Here is a 25061-nt window from a genome sequence, read left to right on the forward strand (position 1 = left end):
CCCTGTTAAAGCCCCTGGAACTTTTGAATTTTCATTTCCTGTTTGAGCAGCATGGAGAGCATGCTGGCATAGCTGATGATAGAGACTCAAGGCTGAAAATGCACTCCAGCATGGAGTACACAGGAGGTGGTGAATCTTATTGCTGTGTGGGGAGAAAAGTCTGTGCAGGCAGAGCTCCGATCCAGCAGAAGAAATGTTGGCATCTATGCCAAGATTGGGGGAGAAGGGCTACACCAGGGACATGCAGCAGTGCCATGTGAAAATAAAGGGGCTTCGGCAAGTGTACCAGAAGACAGGGGAAGCGAAAAGTTGTTCTTGTTCTGCCCCACAGACATGCCACTTTTATGAGAAGCTGCATGCAATTCTCGGCGACCCCCCCACCACTACCCCAAAACACTCTGTGAATATCTCCCAGGAACCCCGGGCACCCTTGAACAACAACAAGGAGGACATTGTTGTTGAGGAGGAGGAGGAAGAGAATGGAGACTCAAGGCTGAAAACGCACTCCAGCATGGAGTACACAGGAGGTGATGGATCTTATTGCTGTGTGGGAAGAAAACTCTGTGCAGGCAGAACTCCGATCCAGCAGAAGAAATGTTGGCATCTATGCCAAGATTGTGGGAGAAGGGCAGGCAAATGGAGGATCAATTCTCCCCAACAGCCAAGAACAGTATTTAACCCTGGAGCCCATCACTTCACAGGATCAGTTGGCGTCAGAATATGATGCTGGGGAAGGCAACTCTAGTGAGTACACATTTCCAATCAAACTCTAAGAGTTACATTCTATTATTTTTAATGTTTAATCTGAACAAAAAAGTTGGTGTAGTGGGTATCGGTGGCCACTCCAGCTTCGCAGAGAGTGCCTTCTGAAAAATACTATTTATGTGCATAGGGATGGCCTGGGAATCCTCCATGGAGATCTCTAGGAAGCTTTCATGAAGGTATTCTGCAATCCTTTGCAGAAGGTTTCTGGGAAGGGCTTCCTTGTTTTGTCCACCATGGTAGGACACTTTCCTGTGCCACTCCATTATTAACTCTGCTGGTATCATTGCAGCACACAGCATTGCAGCATCTGCTTCCTTGCCATCTATGATACCCTCAGGAGAGTGATATCACATAGGGTCACTTGGGAGAAACGGGGGGGAGTTTTCAATGCTAGCCCTTATACCGCAAACAATTCAACAAGTAACCCACCCCCTCTCTGGTGAAATCTGGGTCACACAACCACACTTTCCCAAATGTGCAATGGTTGCAGTTGGAAGGGATCAGTGTGCATTGCAAGCAGCATTGAAAAAAAGAGGGTGGCAGCTTCTTGTTTGTCTCCTTCCCCTCGGTGCTGCTTTTGTTAAAAACCAAACTATTTCAGGGGCTTTACCCTAGTGCCTGTCCTCAAGCACCATTCAGGTTCCTGGGGAAAGGGGGCTTTTCTCAAGTTCCAACTTGTGATCCCAAGGATGTCTTCACAAAGGCAGCAGCACAAGACCTCTCGCCCATAACTTGTGGCCTTATTCTCCATGGCTGGAGCAGCAAACTGACTCTTGCAATAGCCAGTGGCTATTGACTCATTATTATGTTGTGGCTTGCAGTGAAGTGTATTGAGGGGTGGGGTTTTTAATTAAAAATATTAACCTTGCACCAGAAACAATGTATGAACTGTCAATGCTACCCTTGTACTTTGCATTCCTTGCAGCTGAAGCCTTGTCTCCATGTGTCCATCCTCCACACCGGGACACAGACTTTCCCAGATTAGAAGGTGGAAAAAGAAGACTCTGCAGGACATGTTCAATGAGTTCAAGAGTGACAAGATGGAGCTCAGAGCATAGAGATCACACTATCCGGGAACCTGGGTATAGTCAGGGAGTACAGGTGAGCATGCATGGAACAAGAGCATATCATGCAGGAAGAGATGCTGCGGATTATGAAGGAGCAATCAGACATGTTGAAGTGTCTGCTTGAGGCTCAAAAAAGGTCACCTGGATGCTGGAGTCCCTCTGCAGCCTATGCTGAACGTGCTGCCATCATCACCCAGTTCTACATCCTCCTCCCACAAATGTCCTGTGAGGCGGAGGCTGGGAAAGTCTGTTATCCCTTGCACTCAACACCAGGGGAGGGTACCAGGACCAGAAGGTGCCCATTTCGACACCTTTGATTGTTATTGCAGTGCTTCTGTAAGCAAGCTTTCCTTGTTTCTCCTCCCATCGTGTTATCAGCCCTTTTGCCCCAGGTTATCTTACTTTTCTTTGCTGTCTCTTTGTGTTTATGTGCATAATAAAACTTAACTGATTGAGGAGAAAGGGCTCTTTATTCATTGAACACAAAGTGGTTGGTGGGGGTGGAGTATACAGGGGAGAAAATGCAGATCGCAGGGACATTTTGGGAAGGAACAACACAGATACGTGTCACATTACTCTGGCTCATTGCTGAAATTTGTTTTCTACACCTTACTGAGATATAGAGACCCTCAATGTGCTCTTCTTATTGCCCTGGTGTTTGGCTGCTCAAAATTGGCTGCCAGGCGATCTGCCTTAACCTTCCACCCCTGCAGAAACTTTCCTCCCTTTCTTTCACAGATACTGTGGAGCACACAGCAGACAGCAATAGCAATGGAGATATTGCTTTCACTGAGGTTTAACCTAGTATGCAAACAATGCCAGCAACCTTTTAAACGTCCAAAGGCACATCCCATCACCATTCTGTCTTTGCTCAGCCTATGGTTGAACCGGTCCTTACTGTTGTCTAGGCTGCCTGTATATGGCTCCATGAGCCATGGGAGTAAGGGGTAGGCTGGATCATGGCTGGCATTTCAACATCAAAAATTATTATTTTGCAGTCTAGAAAGGAAGTCCCTGCTTGCAGCTTTCTGAACAGACCTGTGTTTCTAAAGATGAGCACGTCATGCATCTTGTCTGACCATCCAACGTTCATGTTGGTGAAATGGCCTCTGTGGTCCACCAGCACTTGCAACACCACTGAAAAGTATCCCTTTCAGTTTACGTACTCTTTGGTGGTATGGTGCCAAGATAGGGACATGTGTTCCATCTATCATCCCTCCGCAATTAGGGAACCCCATCACGGCAAAACCATCCCCTATGTCCTGCATGTTGCCCAGAGTCACTACCCTTCTTAGCAGAAGTCTGTTGATGGCCCTGCAAGCTTGGATCGCTAGATTTACCCACTCCAAATTGATGCCCTTCTGACCGATAGCTGTCTGGTGTTGCAAGCTTCCACAGAGCTATCGGCACTCATTTCTCCACTGTCAGAGCAACTCTCATTTTAGTATTGCTGCACTTCAGGGTTGGGGAAAGCTCTTCGCACAGTTCCTGGAAAGTGGTCTTACACATTCAATAGTTCTGCAGCCACTGCTCATCATCCCATAACTGCATAACAATGTGGTCCCGCCAGTCAGTGCTCGTTTTCTGGGCCCAGAAATGGTGCTCAACTGTGTCAAGGTGTTGCGTGACTGTCGCCAGCAACTGAGAATTGCTCCGCACTATGTCTTCCAGCAGGGCTGCTTGCGTGGCAGCACATTGTTCTGTGCAGCAGCTCCTGTATCGGCTGTGTAAATACTGCAGGATAAGGTGTGAGGTGCTTGTAATGCTGACAACTACAGTGTACAGCTGAGTGGGGTCTATGCTTATCGTGCTATGGCAACCATGTGGGTAACCCAGGCTTACAAAAAAAGGCTCGAAAAAGGCTTGGTTTGTTTGCCGTTGATTTCAGGGAAGGGAGAGTTAAGTGCATCATGGGAGGCTAATGCCATGTTCCAATACCACCTGCGCCAATGTTTTAGTCCCATAAGGCATTGCAAGTCCAATCCAAAATTCCACTCGGCTACATGCGCTGTGGGATAGCTACCCACAGTGCAGTGCTCTGTGTATCGATGCAAATGCTGCTAGTGAAGATGCACTCCGCCGACACAATGAGCGTAGTATGGAAATGCAAGATCAACTTGCTTAAATCAGAAGCTCGATGTGGACTTAGATGAAGTTGACTTAACTTTTTAGTGTAGACATGGCCTTAGAGGCCTTTTCTGCAGATGGTATTACAACAGTGAGAGTGTTATTTCTTCATGTACACTATTGATGTCAGGGAATGCTGCTGTCATGAAAAATACAGCAGATCTGCGTGAAGTCTCTCCAGTTGTCTTTGGTTTGTTGCTGCAGTGTCACATCACAACTATAGAAACAGCACGGCAATTTTTGTATGTTTTTGGGTTAATTTTTATTTTTTTGTCTTATAGTTGCTAGCTTATATTCATTCCTTGCAATACCTTCCAGTCATCTGTAATCAGACTACACGCCAGTTACTTCTGCCAGTTCTGTCTCCAATAAGACAACTTTCTATGAAGAAAACTCACCAGTTTTACTCCTCCCTTTTTTCAAATTCTATACTCTCGAATAGGGTATTACTTGCAATTAAGCTCATGATTCTCTGTCTCTTCAGCAGTCACTTTATTATCTACATAGTGAAAAGGTTGGTAGAGAACAGATCAATGTTGTCCTCAAAGTCAAGAGCACATAAAGTAATGATTTCTTCTTCTTATCTGTAGTAGTTCACTTCTTATTGTCCTCTCACTAGTCACTCTAGGGTAGAGCTTGTTTGATTCTTCTATAGATAACAAACCTCATTTCATATCAGTCTGAATTCCTGGCTTTAATTCACAGCCACATTACAAATTATGTATCCTGATCATCAGCTTTTAGGGATTACTCAGACTCTTCCAGGCTATTTTAGGACAACATTTTGGGTAATAAATCAGTGTGTTTTATTTTAACCCAGAACACTGCTAATGCTATGGTGAAGCATCAACATCTAGCTTGTGTGGAGAAAAACATATTTTTTTTCCCTGTTGATGGGCTGTGTCTGAGATGATTGTTAAAGAATATATTCTAAGAAACTTCCCTGTGATTCAGAGTTAGTGTTACATCTCACCATTTACTGTAATCAGTCTTGATGCTTTCATTGCAGGTTTTTGATCATTCTTTTCTTTAACATTTATTGATTTTTTTCCCACCTCGTCACACTTTTTGAAAAGTCATTGTATATTGTGCACAATTTGTTTTCTTGTCAGTCTTTCCAGTGATACCTGATAAAAGTCTGTTATTGCTTTTTTATAGATATTTTTTGGTCTCTTTATCTCCCCATCACCACCTTCAATTGATGGATAGATTCATCCCATCTGGATTGGATCCACTTTCATGACAAGTTTGCCATTTTAACCTTCAGCTGGGATGCTATAAACAGCTGAACTTCTTACCTTTATTTTAGTATTTGTTAAAGGTGTTTCACCAGTAGCTATTCTTGTGCTTGTTGTGATATCTGAATTTGTTGTTTTGCCATTCAATGTACTTTCTTTGGTTCTTGAATTCTACATTAGGGTGGATTTGGTGGTAATGCTTTATGAATCTCTTCTCTCTCTCTTCTGCCCCCCATCCCCCAGTCTTTCTCATTGTCATTACCAAGAATAAATTTGTGAGCATCTAGAGGAAAATAGGGTGATAAGTAATAGCCAGTTTAGATTTGTCAAGAACAAATCATGCTGAACCAACCTAATTTCCTTCTTTGACTGGTTAAGGCCTGGTAGATAGAGGGGAAGTGGTAGACAGAATATGTCTTGATACTAGAAAAGCTTCTGACACAGTCCTACATGACATTCTCATAAGCATAGTAGGGAAATGTGGTCTAGATGAAATTATCATAAGTTTGGTGAAGAACTAGTTGAAAGAAGAATACTCCAAGAATAGTTATTATTGGTTTGCTGTCAAACTGAGGTGGGGAGGGAAGTATCCACTGGAGTCCTGCAGGGGTCTATCTTGGGTCCTGGTACTATTCAATATTTTCATTCATGATTGGGAATGGAGTGCACAGTATGCTTATGAAATTTGTGGATGGCACCAAGCTGGAAAGAGTTGCAAGCACTTCAGAGGACAAGAATAGTATTCAAGCAACCTTAATAAATTGGACAATTGGTCTGAAATCAATAAGATTAAATTAAATATTGAAAAGTACTACACTTTAGTAAGGAAAAATCAAATGTATACAAAATAGCGAATAGCTGGCTAGGCAGTAGTATGGCAGAAAAGGATCTGGAGTTAGAGTGGATCATAAATTGAATATGAGCTGACAATGTGATGATGTTGTGAAAAAGGCTAATGTTCTGGGGTTTATTCACAGAAGTGTTGTATTTAAGACATGGGAGGTAATTGTGCTGCTCTACCTGGCACTGCTGTAAGGCCTCAACTGGAGTATTGTGCCCAGTGTTGGGTGCCACACTTTAGGAAACATGTGGACAAAATGGAGAGAGTTCAGAGGAGAGCAATAAAAAAATGACAAAAGATTTAGGAAACCAGACCTATTCGGTATGTTTGGTCTTGAGACAAGACTGAGGGGGACATAACAGTTTTCAAATAAGGTAAGCATTATATAAAGTGTATGATGATCAATTGCTCTCTGTGGCCACTGCAACTAGGACAAGACGTAATCTGCAGCAAGGGAGAATTACATTAGATATTAGGAAAACCTTCTCAAGTATAAGGATTGTTAGGTAATGGAATAGGTTACCTAGGGATGTCGTGGGATTGCTGCCACTGGAGGTTTTTCAGAACATATTAGACAAACATCTGTTAGGTACCATCTGAGTATACTTGGTATTACTTCAGTGCAGGAAAGATGGACTACCTGGCCTATTGAATTCCCTTCCCTCCTTCCATTTCTGTGAGTCTCTGTGTGTAACTATAATCACATGCTTAAGTGCTTCACTGGTGCAGGCCAGAGTGTTCAGCAGCTTACAGGATTGAGCCCTATCAGCATGTTATCTGATTCCTGGTTATCTTGCTCGGCATGAGAGAAAGAGAATGTGACGATTGCTCAGGGGACCATTCTGATGGAGACAGGACCACTTCTTCCAGTGGTTTCCTTCAGAGTTATCGTTACCTGTAAATTACTGTAAATGTCAGACAAATGAACAATTTCTTCCAATGAACTATGTGGCTATATGTAAACCAGGACTCCATTACTGCTACCAGTAATGTTAATGAACCTCGTGTAGCATGTATGATTACCTGACTTATGGACGGGTGGCGTATGTGTGCATTCAGTGCAAAGAGCTCCCGGCCCCCAGAGAATGCATACAGGCTTTGGAGACCAGAGTGGCTGAACTGGAAGACCTAAGGGAAACAGAGAGGTACATAGATGAGACTTTCTGGGACGCAGTAGAATGGTCCCTCTCCCAGTCTGACAATCTCTGTACTGTTGAGGAGGATGAAAGTCTCAGGGAAAGAGAACATCAAACTGAAGCAGAGTGAAATGATCCCATAGTTGGGATCCTCTTTCCAGATTATGTCATGGTATCCTGTCACACTAAGGATACCTCTCTCTGGGAGGGAACTCCAGTTATTAGGAAGAGACAGGTAATAGTCTTGGGGGATATGATCATTAGAAACATAGTTATTTGCATGGGTTTGCGATGATCAGGAGAACCACATGGTGACTTGCCTGCCCTGTGTGAATGTTATTGATCTCTTGAGACATCTAAATAGACTTTTGTGTAGAGCTGGGGAAGAGCCAGTTGTTGTGGTACATGTAGGTACCAGTGACAGGATAGGATAGGAGAGAGGTCCTGGAAGCCAAATTTAGGCTGCTAGGTAAGAGATTGAAGTCCAGGACCTCTATGGTAACCTCTGAAATGCTTCCAGATCCACATGCATCATCAGACAGGGAGAACTGCAGGGTCTCAATGTGTGGATGAGATGATGGTGTAGGGAAGAAGTGTTAAGTTTATTAGGAACTGGGGAACCTTTTGGGAAAGGGGGAACCTATACAGGAAGGATGGGCTCCACCTAAACCAAAAGGGCAACAAAAATGATTAGGGTATGGAACGGTTTCCATATGAGGAGTGATTAATAAGACTCGGACTGTTCAGCTTGGAAAAGAGATGACTAAGAGGGGATATGATAGAGATCTATAAAATCATGCCTGGTGCGGAGAAAGTAAATAAGGAAGTGTTATTTACTTCTTCTCAGAACACAAAAACTAGGGGTCACCCAATGAAATTATTAGGCAGCAGGTATAAAACAAACAAAAGGAAAAATTCTTCACACAGTGCACAGTCAACCTGTGGAACTCTTTACCGGAGGAAGTTTTGAAGGCCAAGATTATAACAGGGTTAAAAAAAAAACTAGGTAACTTAATGGAGGATAGGTCTATCTATGGCTATTAGCCAGGAATGCAGTACCACGTTCTGAAGTGACCCTAGCCTCTGTTTGCCAGAATCTGGGAATGGGCAACAGAGGATGGATCACTTGATGATTACCTGTTCTGCTCATTCCCTCTGAAGCACTTGGCATTGGCCACTGTTGGAAGACAAAACATTGGGCTAGCTGGACTATTGGTCTGACCCCCTCTGGCCATTTTTTATGTTCTCAAAAAGGAACCAAGTAAAAAAATAAACATCTAATTTCCCTGAAGGCCTTTATTCACTAAACTACAGCATAAGTCTATATCAAGGAAACCTGAAAATTTTGCTGTGAAAGCATTTTTGACATTGTAAATATTTTTTTTTAAAAATGGTGTTTTTTTCCCAAAATTTGGATTAGTTGGTTATTCAGCGTACATTACCATTCCAAACTATTCCCCTTGGCACTTTTAGAACTACATATTGGGTATTACTTCTACTTAGTTGATACTTTGTTTGTAACTGTAAAATATGGTTATGTACTTTCAGAATCACCTTCCCCCCCGCCCCCCCAAAAAGTTTTACTTTTTCCTGTGTTATCAAAACTAGGCTGAATTGATTTGGGAAATCAGAACTGTAGCCATATATTAGTCTGTCTTTTTTTTTCTTTCTTTCTTTCTTTCTTTTTTTGCAATCAGAATGTTGTAAAGTTATCTAGAGAAGAAAAGCTGAAGAGGATAACAGTCTGTGTCTCTGCAGACAAAACTTTAACATTTAATGAGGAAGTTTAATAAAAAGTAAATGTCCGCTGAGAATGCAAATCTGTATGCATAACTTGCTGTGATTTGCTGCATTGTTAAAATCTCAGATGGATCAATGTTGAACGAAAACTTTAAGAAGTGAAAATAAGGTGAAGATTTCTGAAGGCTGAGAGTACTTGCCTGCCTGCATGAACTGCTCTGGGCTGAATTCTCAAATGAATTCGCAAGGATTGTAAAACAGCAACAGCGAACAAGATACAACTTGAATTTCATTCTGCACAAGGAAACAGTAATTTCTGCAGCAAAGCCATAACACTTGGATTCCAATGGTGCGATTTGATAAAATGTCCTGAGTATGCATTCTAGAAAGTCTTTATTTTTCATTTTTGTTCCTTTTTAACATCAAATAAAAATGAAACCATAAATAAATAATTAAGCATGAATGCATATTTATTGCTCTTTATGAATAAATAATAAAAATGCCCAGATTATTTTAAACTATGGTGTCTTCTTGGTATAGAATCATGATAGCACTTCAATCTATGAATCTTTTGCCAATGTATCTATTTAAAAGAGAGAGGGACTGTTAGAAAGGTGTTTACAATGAAATAACATCAGCTTTGGACCTTACTCCTCCTATGCCTTCTGAAAAAGCCCATATTCATTGACATGTAGAGACTTCTTCAAACCTCATATGTTTTCCAAGCTTTGGGGAAGGTGCTTATATGGGGCTAATATGTTTTGACAGGGAAGGCATCTGCTGGTAATTACTGTTTTTGAGGATAGGAAGAGATTGCAGTTTTTACCGTATTTTAAATATCTATAGAAGCTGCCTACATGGGCAGGTGGTTTTGGTTAGTATGTACATTGTAATGAGTAAAATCACTTTGTTCCTGTGTCCTGGCATTGACGGTGGCCCAAATAAAATAAAATAAAATAATACTTCAAGGTAAAATAATAAATTCATTAATAAAAAGTATAAGTAAATTAATACGGAAAGTCTGTAGTCAGCAGAGATTTTAGACTAAACTAAAGTACAGAGAAGATATGGCTTTTCCACGTTGATGTTTATATTATTGCTGAAGAGGGTGGAAGTTCATTCTTCAGGTAGTTAGGCAAGTTGTGAAACAGAGGAGGGGGCATTTGCTGTTAGTTGAAGTTATCTGTCATGATTTGCTGAAACCTGTACATGAACATTAAGCATGGGCATCACAGTAAAAATGGCCATATGGATTTCAATGACAGTTTAAGGAAACAACATTTTATTTCTCTTTTCAGCTTATTGTACTTCAACAATAATTCAGTCATCTTGAACCTAAAATAATTGCATGCCAGTGTATCTGTTACATTTCTATATAGGTTATTAAAACTTGGATAAAAATAAATGGTCAGGTCATTATCAGCTGATTGAGCTATATTTAACTTTTCAAATTAAACAAGATATTCTCAAATTTCACTCTTTCCCATGTATTCAAGTTATTTATGTGAGTGGAATTAACAACTACATCAGATAACAATTCTCAACATTATAAGGCATATGCTAATCACCAGCTTGGAAGTAGAAAGGAACTTTTATGTCCAGGATATAACATTGCACTATAGCATGGATGCTTCCTCAGCATTTACAGGTCCTGATCCTGCAAAGCCTCACATGCTTGCTTGACTATGACTCTGAGTCCCATTGGCCTCAAACAGTTCAATTCATGGTGCATACGTATCTGCCAGATCAGAGCCATAGGCTTCAAATATCACTGCCAGCTTTACGATAACACTAGAAATGGGCTAATGGTCTATTCCAATATTACATTTCTTATATGTCTCCTCATTGATATTGGCCAACTCTATGTGTGGAAATAGGAAGTGTGAGGCTACATGGAGTAGTGGGACAAGAATGAAGCTCCAAAACTTTATCCTCCTTCCACTAACTGATTTCTTGAAAATAGTGTCCAAATGAGATAACAAAAAAGATTCATAATCAAGTATTTACTGGGGAAATTACAGTAAATTTCAAAGTTTCTTTATTGCAACTGGAGCCATCACAAACTTCTCTGCTTCACTTTATCTACACAGCAATTCACACAGTTTAATCTCTCTAGAGTGCATTTTATAACCCTATTCCACTTTATGATGTAGTTGCAACTGATAATTTGTTAAAAATATCTGTTAAGTACAGCAAGAAGGCTGCTCGCAGATGTTTCTGTTAATTCTGGAATTGTGTCTCTGAAATTCCATTTGTAGTCTTGTAAAAAGCAGTTTTAGGTTTAAGTTTTTGTTCTTTGGAATCTCCTGATTTCTATACTTCAATTGTTGTACACCTTTCATTGATTTCTGGAGCTCCACTGATGTGATTTAAAATGAATATATCTTTCAAGATTAGTATCTGCAGTAAATGGTGGACTTATCCCAACATGTATAACTTTGGTGGTTCAAAATCTTGATCTGAATATGAATTTTGAAATTGCTGCTATCCTTACATAATGAGCTGAAACAAAACCCCAGACCTTAACACTCATAATTTTTTTTTGCAGTTAGATACTAAGGTGATAACACCTTAAAAATATGGAAGGATGGGAAAAGGAGAAGCAACTCTGCAATTTGATCCCTTCACTAGCTAGAAAGAAGGGATTTCGGGGGGGGGGGGAATTTTGGAAGTGCATTTAAAAATAATTGTTTGACAGGAAATCTAGAACTTTTATCAACTAAACCTTGTTTTCCTGGATGTACAGGTACCTCTGTTCTACAGGTGACAGCTACAGATGCAGATGACCCTACCTATGGGAACAGTGCCCGGGTGGTATACAGTATTCTTCAGGGACAGCCATACTTCTCTGTTGACCCTAAAACAGGTGGGCACTTTATATTTCTTATGGTTTGATGCACCTGATAGATTGCAATCTGGTAGATTGTAACCCAACATATGAAAGAATTGTTTTTCTCCTATTAAATTCTACCATTGACTTGAACACCCTTTGAGCTATGAGAATTGCAATTTTGTACTCTTCATTCAAATGACATGTCTGTGTATAGAATTTATTCTTCAAGGAGTTGTGATATGAACCATTCAGCCAAAGTGGAATATCACTTTTTTGTACTTTCAGGTTTAGGCTCAGCAAACCACTCAACTGTGCCTATTAAATTATTATTGTATATGCTTTGTCTTGCCTGTAGGACAGGCTTAGCAGGATTAGTGAATGTGAGCTTCAACACACATACCATAAGAAACAAATATTATGTTTGTATTTCTAAAACTGCAATATTGTCATTACACTGAAAATGTGTTCTATATGACTCAAGGAGTAGAATGAGCTGAAATGATCAGGTTTAAGCTCTGTGCATCATTTATGCTCCCCCCCCCCGCCCCCTAAGATACATAAAAGCATAAAACAAGAATAAGAAATCCAAATAGCTTATTAGAAAGAGTAAGAAATGTCTACCAAGTGAGGTGTTTAATACTGCTTGAATTTCCTGAACTTCATTAACCTATCCATTGTTCGATGACAGACATTTTATTTTGTTTAACGTGATTTTTTATCTTTAATAACAAGGCTGTTTAATTTAATACAGTATACACTTCGGGTTAATTTAATAATTGTTGTTTTTCCTTTTCCCTCCCTTCAAAAACAAATCCTTGTAAGCCAGCAAAATTTTGCTATGGAGCAAAGAGATCACAACTACTATTTATGACAAAAAAATAACGCTTTTGAGATTGTATGACATGAAATAAATGCAGACATACTTTATATGCATATATATTCACAGGAGACTTGTTACATGTGAAAGTGTGTGTGTGTGTGTGTTGATCTCCCTATGCACAACTGCTGGAGGAGTAAATTTACTATGTGAGGTAAGAGTATCTGAATCTGGCTCTTGGTGATTATAAAACAAAACATTTTTATCAGGAACAATGGGTTCTTATTTTCCCTGACATGTCTCAAGACAAGAAGCCTGTAGACTCAGATCGAAAAACGGTATTTTGTGCTGTGTCCTTAAGAGATGTAGTACAAACCTCCCCAGCTATGGGGGCTGAAACAGCCCCGGGTGCAATTTGAGGAGTCTAAACCATGTTGCCTATCGGCAGCAATGCCACCCAGAATCCACTGTTGTGGTGCCCCACACACATTCCCTCGTCTGGGATTTGGAGAGATGGCCTCTACTCCGTTCCTATGGTGGCTGGATACAGGATTTTCACAACCCATTTTGCTGCCACAGTATAAAGCAGCATAAAGATTGCAGAACGGGAGGGAGAATTTCCACCCTACATCATTTCTTGATGAACTTGATAAAACAATAACAACAGTTTGCTAACTTATATCTAGCAAAACTGATCCAGGGTACCAAGAAAGACATTAATGAGGCTTGGAATATTTTACACTTCAAGTTGCTCATGCAGCTTCCAGTAGGGAAGGGTCATCTTCTGATTTAGAGTGTTGAGAACAAAATCTTTCCAATATTTAATTCAGACAACTAGATACAGGTGTGTGTGTGTGCGTGTGCACATGCATAGATGTATCAGATCCTTTAGAAAGAATTCAGTATGTTTTAAAGGTGATAGAATATCTGTATTTGATTGGCCAAGCATTATGATGTGTTTGATAGTTGATTTTTTCAGAATTGTATTAATGTAGGCCTTATAGAGTAAGATAATTTTAAACTAAATTGCATTTTAAAAAGCTTAAGAAGAAAATTGGAAATTCAGAGTTAAGTTTACGCAAATTTTCTCAATCTTTGTACCACACCACACTATGCACCATCCACATGATATCAGATCACAGCTGTGATAACTATAGTTCCCATTGTTGCCATCTATATTTCTACTTTATTTTGTCATTCTAATGCAATGTTGGATCTAATTCATTCTGGAGAATGAAATATTCTGTAAACTGGAGCCATTACTTAGCCAATGGATGGCTCATAGTGCAGATTTGGTTATGTGTGGATGTTTGAAAGTCAGGCCCACATCAGGGAAGAGAATAAGACAGTTGTAGTGGTCTTTGTACTCAGAAAGTGGATAGGAGTAGATTTAATGTTAATTTCTGAAGCCTTCATGAGGATTGGCCTTATAAACTTAAGTGGTCTCAAGACTTTATGTAGATGATAAGATGTGAAAATATTATGACTTCTTGACTATATTGGAAATATGAGATGGGAGAAAGATAGGTTTTATTCCTTATAAGGAAGGTAAAAAGTGAGACAGTGATAGAGATGGCTCATGTGGGCAGAGAAAATTGGAGAAAGGTATTTGACTTGACAGGTAGTTCCGATAACATCAGTATACAGAGTTTGGTATGATTCAAGGGGGGAACTAAGATACTGGAAAATGAAGAAAAAGATGTAGTGTGTGGCTTTAAGGTGTTGTAATCTAGATGCAGGATAGTCAGAGATATAACAGGAGAATATGAACTGTTTGACAGTCTTTGTAAAATCTTAATTCTGAACTTCCAGATTTTCAATCACTTCTATTCTTTACAACTACAGTAGATTACTTTTCCTGAAGTCTTTATTTCTTCTACTCTATCATAATGAAGATTTTATCTGGCCATTCTCTTAGTTTATAACTTAATATACAAAATAATGATATACAAAAAATAAATGTAGATGGATTTGATACAATCTGGAGGGGGGAGAAAGAGAGAAAGTCTTATAAACTCCCCAGGAGTCCATGCTATGGTTATTCAAACCCACAGGGTCCCTGTAACAGTTCTTAAAGCTTCTTGGAGTCTTTGGCTAGAGACATCTTAAATCTTTTATAGCTAGCTGTCTTTTGTGAATACTGACTTTAAGAAGTACACAGCTTGTAACTACAGATAGTTTGAACTCAGTTCTGTGCAATTTACAATTCAAGGACTCCAATTCTGGACTTCTCAGAAGTATGGTATCAAATAACTCAAAAATTAGATCATCACACTTTCAAAAGTTATCAGAGTTGAAGAGAATAAAACAATAGTCACTGAAGAGAATAAATCAAATCTGAAATATGTTGATCAATGGTGGGTTTTTTTTTTCAAGTTAAACTTTCAAAAATGCAACAGGTTTCACATTTTTTAATTGTTATGTCTTAAGGCATTTGCTTAGCTACCCTCAAATAAAAATAAATACATAAATAAAACAAGTCTCCTTCCCTGGCAAAACAATATGTGCAAAATTTTCAGGCAAATAATTTAGTTTTCATCAAGGTAGAGGGATGCCAGACTCCTGCCTCAAGTGGAAACTTAACCCTGGCCAACTACTATCTAAGCTTAAGGTTTATAACATGCTTTGATTACAAAAAGGTGCTCTATACGTTTTAAGTATTATTATGTATTTACTTACTACTCTTAGTAGTTCTGCTGTGGAAAATTGAACTGGACTCTTTCCTGCCTTGCTTCACATCTTCAGCAAATGATCTATGTTCTGAGTATAGAATATTTATTACTGATGCTCATGAAAGAGGCAAAAACTGAAGAGATTTATTTTTAGATCCTAGGTTATGTTAGCAGAATTAACCTGCATCAACTTGATGTGGGACCTGAATGTGACAGATATATAGGGAACCTACGGTAATAGTCTTCCCCCCTCATATTATAACTAATGACATTATAAGGCAGGGATGGCCAACCTGAGCCTGAGAAGGAGCCAGAATTTTCTAATGTACATTGCCAAAGAGCCACAGTAATACGTCAGCAGTCCCGCGACAGCTTCATGGCGACAGCCACACCGATCAGTGCCTCCCCCGTCCCTCACCGCACCTCCTGATCAGCTGTTTGTGGTGTGCAGGAGGCTCTGTGGGGGGAGGGAGAGAGAGGAGTGAGGGCACTGCAGGCTCAGGGAAGGAGGCGAGAAGGGGTGGAGTGGTGTGGGGGGAGTGCCTGTGAACCAGGGGTTGAGCAGTGAAGTTGGCTCCCGTAGCTCCAGCCCCGGAGTCGGTGCCTGTACAAGGAGCCGCATGTTAACTTCTGAAGCACTGCATGTGGCTCCAGAGCTGCAGGTGGCCACCCCTATTATAAGCAGCAGTGAGCTGGAGCTGGTTCACACTGGTTCGCTGGAACCGGTTGTTACATTTAGAAGCCCTTTTAGAACCGGTTGTCCTGAAAGGACAACCGGTTCTAAAAGGGCTTCTAAATTTAACAATTGGCCAAAAGTGACACCTTAGGCGCCGACTCCATGGGTGCTCCGGGGCTGGAGCACCCACGGGGAAAATTTGGTGGGTGCAGCTCCCCTCCTAGCTATGCTACCCTGCCCCTAGGAGCCAGAGGGACCTGTGGGATGCTTCCCAGGAGCTGCCCCAGGTAAGCACCGCTGGGACTCCCCACCTCACCCCCTCGGCAGGTCCCTCTGGCTCTTAGGGGCGGGGCGGGGCGGGATGGGCACCCACTACGGTGGCCCACGAGACCCTCCTGCCCGGATCCAGGGGCGGACAGGGGAGGGGGGTGGATGGGTAGGCCACGAGGCGGGCGGGCCACGACCCCCTCATGGGGTGAGGAGGGAACTGGTTGTTAAGAGTTTGGCAGCTCATCACTGGTTATAAGGTAATTAAGTTATCAGTGGATATGAATGGTTATAGAACAAGTAAATTGATAAATATATTAGGGTAAAATGGCATTTAAAAATATGAATTCTAGTATTGGTGGAACTTTCTGAAGAATCAAGAAATGCTTTTAAAATACTTTTTGACATTTGTACATTGCTTGTTCAATAGTTCATGACAGATAGAGAGCTGAGTTACAAATTTCAGATCCCAACTTTCCTAATATTTGGGAAATTTTAAATCCAGTCTTTTGATTTGGAACTATCTCTACTAATTAAACTCCACATCAAAAAACTTTCTTTGTTAATATAAAAATAAGTGTATTAAATCAAAATTATATAATAAAGATAGATAAGCTGTAAAGCTCTATCGACTGACTGTACAATACAGATATCTTGCTGTATTAGGGCACGGTCGAAAGCCCATAGAAGTTACTAGGAATCTTTCCTTGAGTGTATTACTCTACAAATAGCTTTAATCATTCACTCAATGGTATAAGAAATATGAAACCGATATGCAGACATACCTGATGAACTTCATTAAAAATATACAGTGTGCAGTATTCATTAGGAATTTACTGAGACTAGTACAATGATATAATTTATCTTTTTCACACAAACAGTTTATCTTATATCCATTAAATATACTGAAATTTGTATTATGAAAATCTGACTCCTGACACTAATTTGAAATACAGAAATTGATGCAGGGAAATGCATTTATTCTTGAAACAATGTCTCTGAACAAATCACAAAGAAAAGTTAAATATTCAGATTACACAGAAAATGTACTTTTAAATGTCTGGCTGGTTGGAACTGGGTGGCAACAATACACCAAAATTCGTAATCATAGATCAGTTATTGTTGTTTTTGAACATATTACTTTAGAAGTTTAAATTGTAAAGCAACATATTTGTGAGATAATATTTCTGCAAACTAGTATAAACAAGGTATGAGAGAAGTGGCCTCATTTTGTGTTTTTCAAGAATGCAATAAGATTTCAACGGCTTCAAGCATTCCTCATAAGAAAGCATTAATTTACAACATCTCTGGACTGATTCTTTTACTGAGAGTACAATAATAATGATATTAAAATATGCCAATACAAAGAAGGGATGTGCAGGTAGTTCCAAGCATAAGGATGTGCCATGTGTGCCAAACTGGCTATCTCTGTGATTTATAACATATTGTCACTTCTATTTTGTGTAGAACAATGTACTTACCCATAATTTACAGACAGCACGTAGATTTTGTGATAACAAAATCTTTAAAAAATGATTTTGCAAAAAAGAATTTAGAATTCACTTGGAGGGGGACCGGGGGAAGGGGGGAACAAACAGCACGTGATACTAGCTCATAAGCCAACTGACTACTGTAGGACTTATACAATTTGTGTATCTGTTTTTATTTTTCACGTGTTAAATCACGCTGCATAACAGTAATATGGGATGAAACTATTAACATTAATAATTTATGATCATGGTATTGCTATACAGACACATATATATATAGCAATATGCTACAAAGACTTAAGTGGTCACCCCGTTTCAGCTCACTTAAAAATGCAGCGCTCATGGCACAGGCACGTTGTGTTTCTCTTTTAGAGAGAGTATATCTATATAAAAGGAGTACAACTATTAATGTGCCTACATTACCATTAGTGCTGAATTTTTAAGTGAGCTGAAATGGGGTGAGTACTTCAGTCTTTGTAGTTTTTAGGTGGTGTGACTTTGTTCTTTGTGTGTTTGATGTTTTTGATCACATTGGGCAGGATTGTGGCTTTTGAGGGAGGGGGTACAGCATCCCTTTGTTTCCATTCAGAGTTCAGCCACAGAGCACAACACACTGCAGGAAGGGCAGAGTGCTATGTTTTTGATTTATTATTAATTGTTAGTATCAGTATCACTTAGGGATCCTGATCAGGGCCCCATAGTGTTCAGTTCTGTACACACACAGGTCATAAAAACACAGCCAACGCTCCAAAGAGCTTACAGTTTGAAGCCTTGACTAAATTTGCACCAACATAAGTATCTCTGTTTAGGTTTCAGAGAGGTAGCCATATCAGTCTGTATCAGCAAAAACAATGAGGAGTCCTTGTGGCACTTTAGAAACTAACAAACTTATTTGGGCATAAGCTTTCGTGGGCTAAAACGCACTTCATCAGATGCCTGGAGTGAAAAATACAGTAAGCAGTATATATATTACAGCCCATGAAAATATGGGAGTTGCCTTACCAAGTGTGTGTGTGTGGGGGGGTGGGGAGGTCAGTGCAAATGATGCCAATTCATTTAAGGTGGAAGTGGCCTATTCTCAACAGTTGACAAGAAGGGGTGAATATCAAGAGAGAGAAAAATTACTTTTGTAGTGTTAACGATGCCAATGAAATCAAGGAGGACATCACACATTTCCAAAAGTTGACAAGAAGGTGTGAGTATCAGCAGAGGGAAAATTACTTTTTGTAGTGACCCATCCACTCCCAGTCTTTATTCAGGCCGAATTTGATGTTGTACAGTTTGCAAATTAATTCCTGTTCTGCAGTTTCTCTTTGAAGTCTGTTTTTGAAGGGTGTTTTTGCCACTTTTAAGTCTGTTATTGAGTGTCCAGGGAGATTAAAATGCTCTCCTACTTGTTTTTGAATGTTACAATTATTCATGTCTGATTTGTATCCATTTATTCTTTTGCATAGAGACTGTCGTGTTTGGTTTCCGTTTAGGAATTGATTTAATTACAATGGTGAAATTCTCTTGTGTGAACATTTCAGTTTCAAAAAAAGAAAAGGAGTACTTGTGGCACCTTAGAGACTAACCAATTTATTTGAGCATGAGCTTTCGTGAGCTACAGCTCACTTCATCGGATGCATGAAGTGAGCTGTAGCTCACGAAAGCTCATGCTCAAATAAATTGGTTAGTCTCTAAGGTGCCACAAGTACTCCTTTTCTTTTTGCGAATACAGACTAACACGACTGTTACTCTGAAACATTTCAGTTTCAGTGTCTTATATAAATTTGGCAAAAGTACATTCCTTTCTGACCTAAGCTAAAGCTAAAGCCAAAGCCAGGCCTGCTTGGTAGGACTCGTCATTGGCTGTTGGTATGGAGGATGGGTGACAATAGCACAGGATTTAGAAGATCTGAGTCTAATTCTTTCTTCTGCATCAACTTCCTTCTGTGACCTTGAACAAGTCACCTCATTCTGTTTTTCAGTTCCCCATCTGTAAAATGGGGATAATAGTACTCTCCTGCTCACAGGGGTGTTGTGAGGATAAATATGTTAAAAAAATGTGAGGTGCTCAGATACTAAGGCAATAGGGGCCATATAAGTAGCTTAAATTACTTCCACATTGGAGCAGGGAGGGAACTTTGAATCGTTTACAACTCCCTACTCGGTCAGCTGCTAAGTCTGCATGGCTGAGTGCTGCCCATTGAAATGGACTCAGAGTAAATTCTTGATCTGGCTTATTATGTTGTACTACAGTCTTGACATGACAAAGGGCCCTAAACCTTTGTAGCTCAATATTCAAACCTTAAGAACTCTGCAAGAATTGTTACATGAAAAATGGAATTTTGCAGAAGATAAATTCTATTTACATTATACAAGCAAGTATAGAGAGTCTTGAAAGTCTTGCTTACAATGATCACTCAGACCATTTACTTATATCCTCCACTACAGAATCCAAATGTATTATTATATTTGACTGATGTCTGCTCTGTGGTGTCAAAAAGAAGTCATACTAGAGAATGACCATGTCAGTCAAAGTCTTCTCTATCAGTGATATATGTTACTAACAGAGCATGCAGCTCCACTTAAGCTAAAACTTACTGTTTCCTTCGTGGATGATTTCACATTTTCTCCAGGAGATTTAAAAACTATATTCCATGAGCAGGTTTTATTCTTTTTTCTTTGAGGTATCCTTGGAAATAGCTCCCATGGATATTTTACCTCCTGTTTACACCAATGTCAACACATTCAGTTTACCGTCAAAGAGAATTACAAGAGAGACAAGGTGGGTGAGGTACTGTCTTTTACTGGACCAACTTTTCTGTTGGAGAAAGAGAATCTCAAGGAATTCAAGCTCAAAACAAAATTTAAGAGTCTAGTCACTTTCTTCTAATTCTGCTAGGTATTATTCAATGTATTGTTCTGATCCTTGAGGTTTCTGTTTAGTTTTGTTTCTCCTTTCAAGAATTATTTTTTACCCTGGTTCTAACAGTGCTACTTTTTTAAATAGCAACTAATAATACCTTAAGTATTATTATTTCCTTCGCTTTAGATTTCATGGGAATAATTAAGACACAAATGTGAATCTTTCTTACTATGATCGTAAGCTGCGAGTATTCACCAGTCTTCGTTGTACTTCCATTTCTTGTGTTCAGCACATTTGCACATCATTATTATGTTCCCCAAAGATACTCAAAGAAAGGGAAAGGTGGTAAGAGAGATGAGTTGTACATGTGGGAAGATGAAAAACAGAGTGGAAGAAAAATAGTTGGTTGATGCCACTTAATACATTTACTGACATGCTGCTGAGTGCTACAAAACACAGGCTAGGAATATTTAACATCCTAGTTTTGATTAAATAAAGTAGCTTTTGCTGCTCTGCATCTGGTTTTCCTGAGAACTCTATTTTGGCCCAACTAAAACTTTCACAGGACTTCCATACAATTAAAACCCTCATTGATTAGGGCTATTTGTCCACTATGATGCAAAGACTACAGGAGAACAAGATGTGCTCCAAAAAAGGGGAATGTGAGAGGAGTCCCAAAATGGGGACAGATACCTAGTCATTAATTTCCAGATCAAAAGTGCTCAGCAAAGCTTGTGTACAAAGAACAGGGGGAGGTACAAAACTCTGTGCAACCTGTCCAAAAGAAGCCAGTGAAATGGTCATGCATCCTTCTCCAAAGCTGTCTGAAAAATGATGCTTAGTTGACAACCACCAATGGTGACCTCGGTCCTGATAACAGATTTCTCGGAGAAGCTGGAATGCATGAGGAGGAAGAGGAGATATGATGTGGCACAGTCTAGCATGCTTCAGACCTTGATTGACAAAGGCATTGGACACAGACACATGTCCCAGACAGGACACGGGATGACAGTCGTTACCCCCTAAGAGGCTGCAGTGCTTTTACCCCAAACATGTCCAGTATAATGTTTATTCCAGAAAACAGTTAAGAGGATCAAGACAAAGGATAACAGGCTGCCCAGCACTCCAAGACAATTGCTCTTCTCCTTTGGAAATGGAGCTGGATGCTGGGGCTTTTTTATTTTTTTTTAATAAAAACCCTCTTTGCCCTTCTGGGCAATTGCTGTGGATGATGATGATGTCTCATGATGTCTGCCTATCTGCTAATTGCCAGTCAGCACCAGTTCACAGTGTTATTTTCTCAAGGCTTTTGGACATGCCACCTAGGGACTCCAACATCCTGACTCTATAAGCAGAACCATTATCCTAAGATGGCATTGTCCCAGTCTTCTGTGGACATATACCTCCCTTTACCGATGATCTGTGGATATATTATTATATCCTTATACTTTTGACGCAGTGCCTGGGCAGCTTTGCCCTGTATATTTGTTATACCCTGCTCTTAAACACATGGTGGGGAAGAAGGGAGGAGTATACTGTAGCACAGGTTCTGTTCCCTTACCGCCCGTTTCCCTTGTCTTATGTGTAGATTGCCCTGTGAACAGCATTATTGGAGGTTTGAGCTCTATCTTCTGCATGCTGGGACAGCATAATGATACTCCAGCTTTTGTGTTTATTTTGCATGCTTGCCCCTGTCTGATAGCTGCTTGCATCTCTTTTCACATGTGCTGGCCCCACTTCATTCAGGATGCTAGGGCCTATATTTTTTTTGCCCTTAAAATACCCTACTGGCTATGTTACAGTAGCTAATGATATCGGTGTAAGAAAAAACAATTCCGTTTTATCAAGCTGTAAAATGTGATATCCGTAAAGTAGGATTATCCTTCTATTCACAGATCTTTCTCCCTGTCTTGCTTTTGGCAAGAGATGTATAAGCTTTTTAATTTAAGAGATTTGTAAACATTGTGAGCCAATATTCTATACAAACACCATGTAGAAAATTGCATGCATGGTAGAAATGTGTTTAACTTCAGGGGGAGGAGAGGAAAAGAAAGAGATTTCACCCTTAAACCACACATACATCATTGTAATTTTTAGCTCATCTGGGATGTGAGCCAGCACAGTGACTCTAAAGATTAATGCACCAGACTCTTAAACACTCTTCCCCTTAGGACTTGTTCCACATGTTAGAAACACTTTGCAGGTCAAATTTCAGTTCTGTGGAGCTAAGTAATATCTTCATGGTTTTTGGTTGTACTAACAGGTGTCATTCTTCTTGATAATGATTATCTCTTTCTTACTTCCTGTTAATTTACTATGATAGAAAGAATGGGGAAAACATGTTGGCCAATAATGCATCTAATCCTCAATTCAAAAATTACTGGGATATTTGGAGGATACTGTTTGTCTTTTTGTTCTATATCCATTACTTACATTTTCTTTAGAAACTGATTCAATAGTTTAGATTAAAATATTAGTACAAACATATATAATTCTCTTTGTGTACTAGTACACAACAAACTTTTACTCCTCCATCCACAGCATACACCTTAGCATTATGGCAACTATCATACTACACAGATCACTCTCCATAACCTTAATTTTGCCACCCTTTGCCTTTCTCTACCCCATTACCTAATGATTTCCCCAACATTAATAGTTATGGATCTTAGCTGTAGTATTTGGTTGCACTGGATGAAGATATTTTGCTAAAGGCTGTGTGTATCAGGGAGGTTAAAGAGGATGATGGAACACTGGCGTCCCCAGAGGGAGCAGAGATCCAGGCAGCAGTGTGGTTTATAATGTGTGTTAGCTGTACTAATGGTGAGGTGTATGTTTGTGGAGGGAGGACTAGAGGTTATGTATCACTAGGTGACTTAATTTGTCATGACTTTGCTTTTGTGGGTTTGTGTCAGGTATGTTGTGTGAGTAGCAAACCTAATTACTTCACAATGAAGTGTTTTGTGTATTAATGTCCTAATTTTTTAATGTTAAATCAGCGCTTGAGGTTGTATAAAGGGCAGTGAACCTGTGGGGTGATAAAAGTACAGCTATCGGTGGAGAACATTTTATCTCTCAGCAGCTGCACATGGATCCTCATTCATCTGCCAAAAAAAATCTGACAAAAACTATAGATTTCCCTGACGGAGAAGGTCATATGTGTGTCCATCAGTTGCATTTGCATGCACCCAGGCCCCAACAATCAGGTTTGAGTGCACAGCACACAAACTTTTAGTTATAATGTGAATAACATCTAAAAATGACTCAACATTTTATTTTAAACAAACTACCTATTGTGCCAGATTTAGTCAGGAGCCACCTGTCTCTTAATGTATGTGCATATAGACAATATTTCTTGAGACATTGGACAGCCATGAAAACTAGCATTCTGAAGGACAAATTGCAACTCAGCACAAGTAGAAATACTTCCTACTAACCATTTAAATTTCACATCATTTGGCCACCTACTTTTAGAGGAAACACAGAAATATATACCTCACTTTAGAATTCAACACTAACTGAGGAGTTGATATCAGGAACCTCCATAATGCATTTTTTTCATCTGAGCAGGAAGGTGGGAGAGAAACCACTTTCAAGCCCGAGCACATTACCTCCATAATGGTTCTGAGCTTTACCAACCCAGAGTGTCAGAATTTGGTGTTGGCTTCTGGGATGTTTCGGGGATCACCAAGACTAGTTCAGGGTTCTGTCACTATCTGTCCTGTTACCTTGGGTGCCTTAATGCTGTACTGCTATGTCTCAGTGCCCTGACACCAGTAGCCAGTCTAAAAGCATAAAGGTCTCACCTCAGTTGCCACTAGCCTACTTACTCCTTACGCGTTGACATCAACAGCCCTTCCAGTCCTGAGTCTCCCCAGATCTGTCCACCCTGAGCTCTTAACTACCAGACATTTGGACTTTTCCCCTCTGGTTCATCACCCCTGAAGAAAGAAAGCTACGCCTCATGTTATAGGTTCACTTTGGCACACACACACCACACAGTCTCCACAACATAAACCTGTCTTGGGTAAAAATAAACAAAAAAAGTTAATTTAATAGAAAAGTCTTAATTTCAAAGGTGAAATAGTAAGGGAGGAAAACATATATGTGTTACCCAGAAAATAAGCATATACACAACCTCAGGCTTTATATTTCTATATTAGCTAAAATCCCTTTTCTAATACAAGTTACCTATAACCTCTGGACAGTTTCCCAGCATGTTCTCTGTCCTAGAGGGATTCCCGTATTCCACAGACAGCCCTGTGCTTAGGTGCTGGCCCTCCATTTCTGGATAAAAAAAATCTCAGCAACAAGCCTGCTTTTAAAAGTTGCACTCTCTCTTTCTCTCTCTCTCAGACTCCGGTGATCCATGGTGAGGGAAATTCCCTCGTCTCTTAGATTTCCGAGGGGTTGTCTGTGCTTACAGTGTTGCAGCAGTGCAGCTGCACTGCACCACTGTAGAACTTAATGAAGACGCTCCCTATGCCAAACACCTCCCGTCAGCATAGGTACTCCACTGCCCTGAGAGGCAGTAGTTACGT

At 40.0% G+C, this 25061-nt stretch overlaps 1 protein-coding gene across 4 annotated transcripts in view; it reads left to right on the forward strand.

Moving 5' to 3' along the window:
* CDH18 (cadherin 18) overlaps positions 1–25061 on the forward strand; it is an 839398-nt gene that overhangs the window by 649530 nt on the left and 164807 nt on the right. For 3 of the 4 annotated variants that reach the window (XM_073332278.1, XM_073332279.1, XM_073332277.1), the window contains one exon: positions 11661–11780. In XM_073332278.1, the coding sequence (XP_073188379.1) occupies positions 11661–11780 (120 nt within the window). Of the gene's footprint in view, positions 1–1769; positions 1867–11660; positions 11781–25061 lie in introns of those variants that run through there. The other variant, XM_073332280.1, reaches the window with a different exon arrangement.

Source organism: Lepidochelys kempii, chromosome 2 (assembly GCF_965140265.1).
Source record: "Lepidochelys kempii isolate rLepKem1 chromosome 2, rLepKem1.hap2, whole genome shotgun sequence".
Lineage (NCBI taxonomy): Eukaryota > Metazoa > Chordata > Testudines > Cheloniidae > Lepidochelys > Lepidochelys kempii.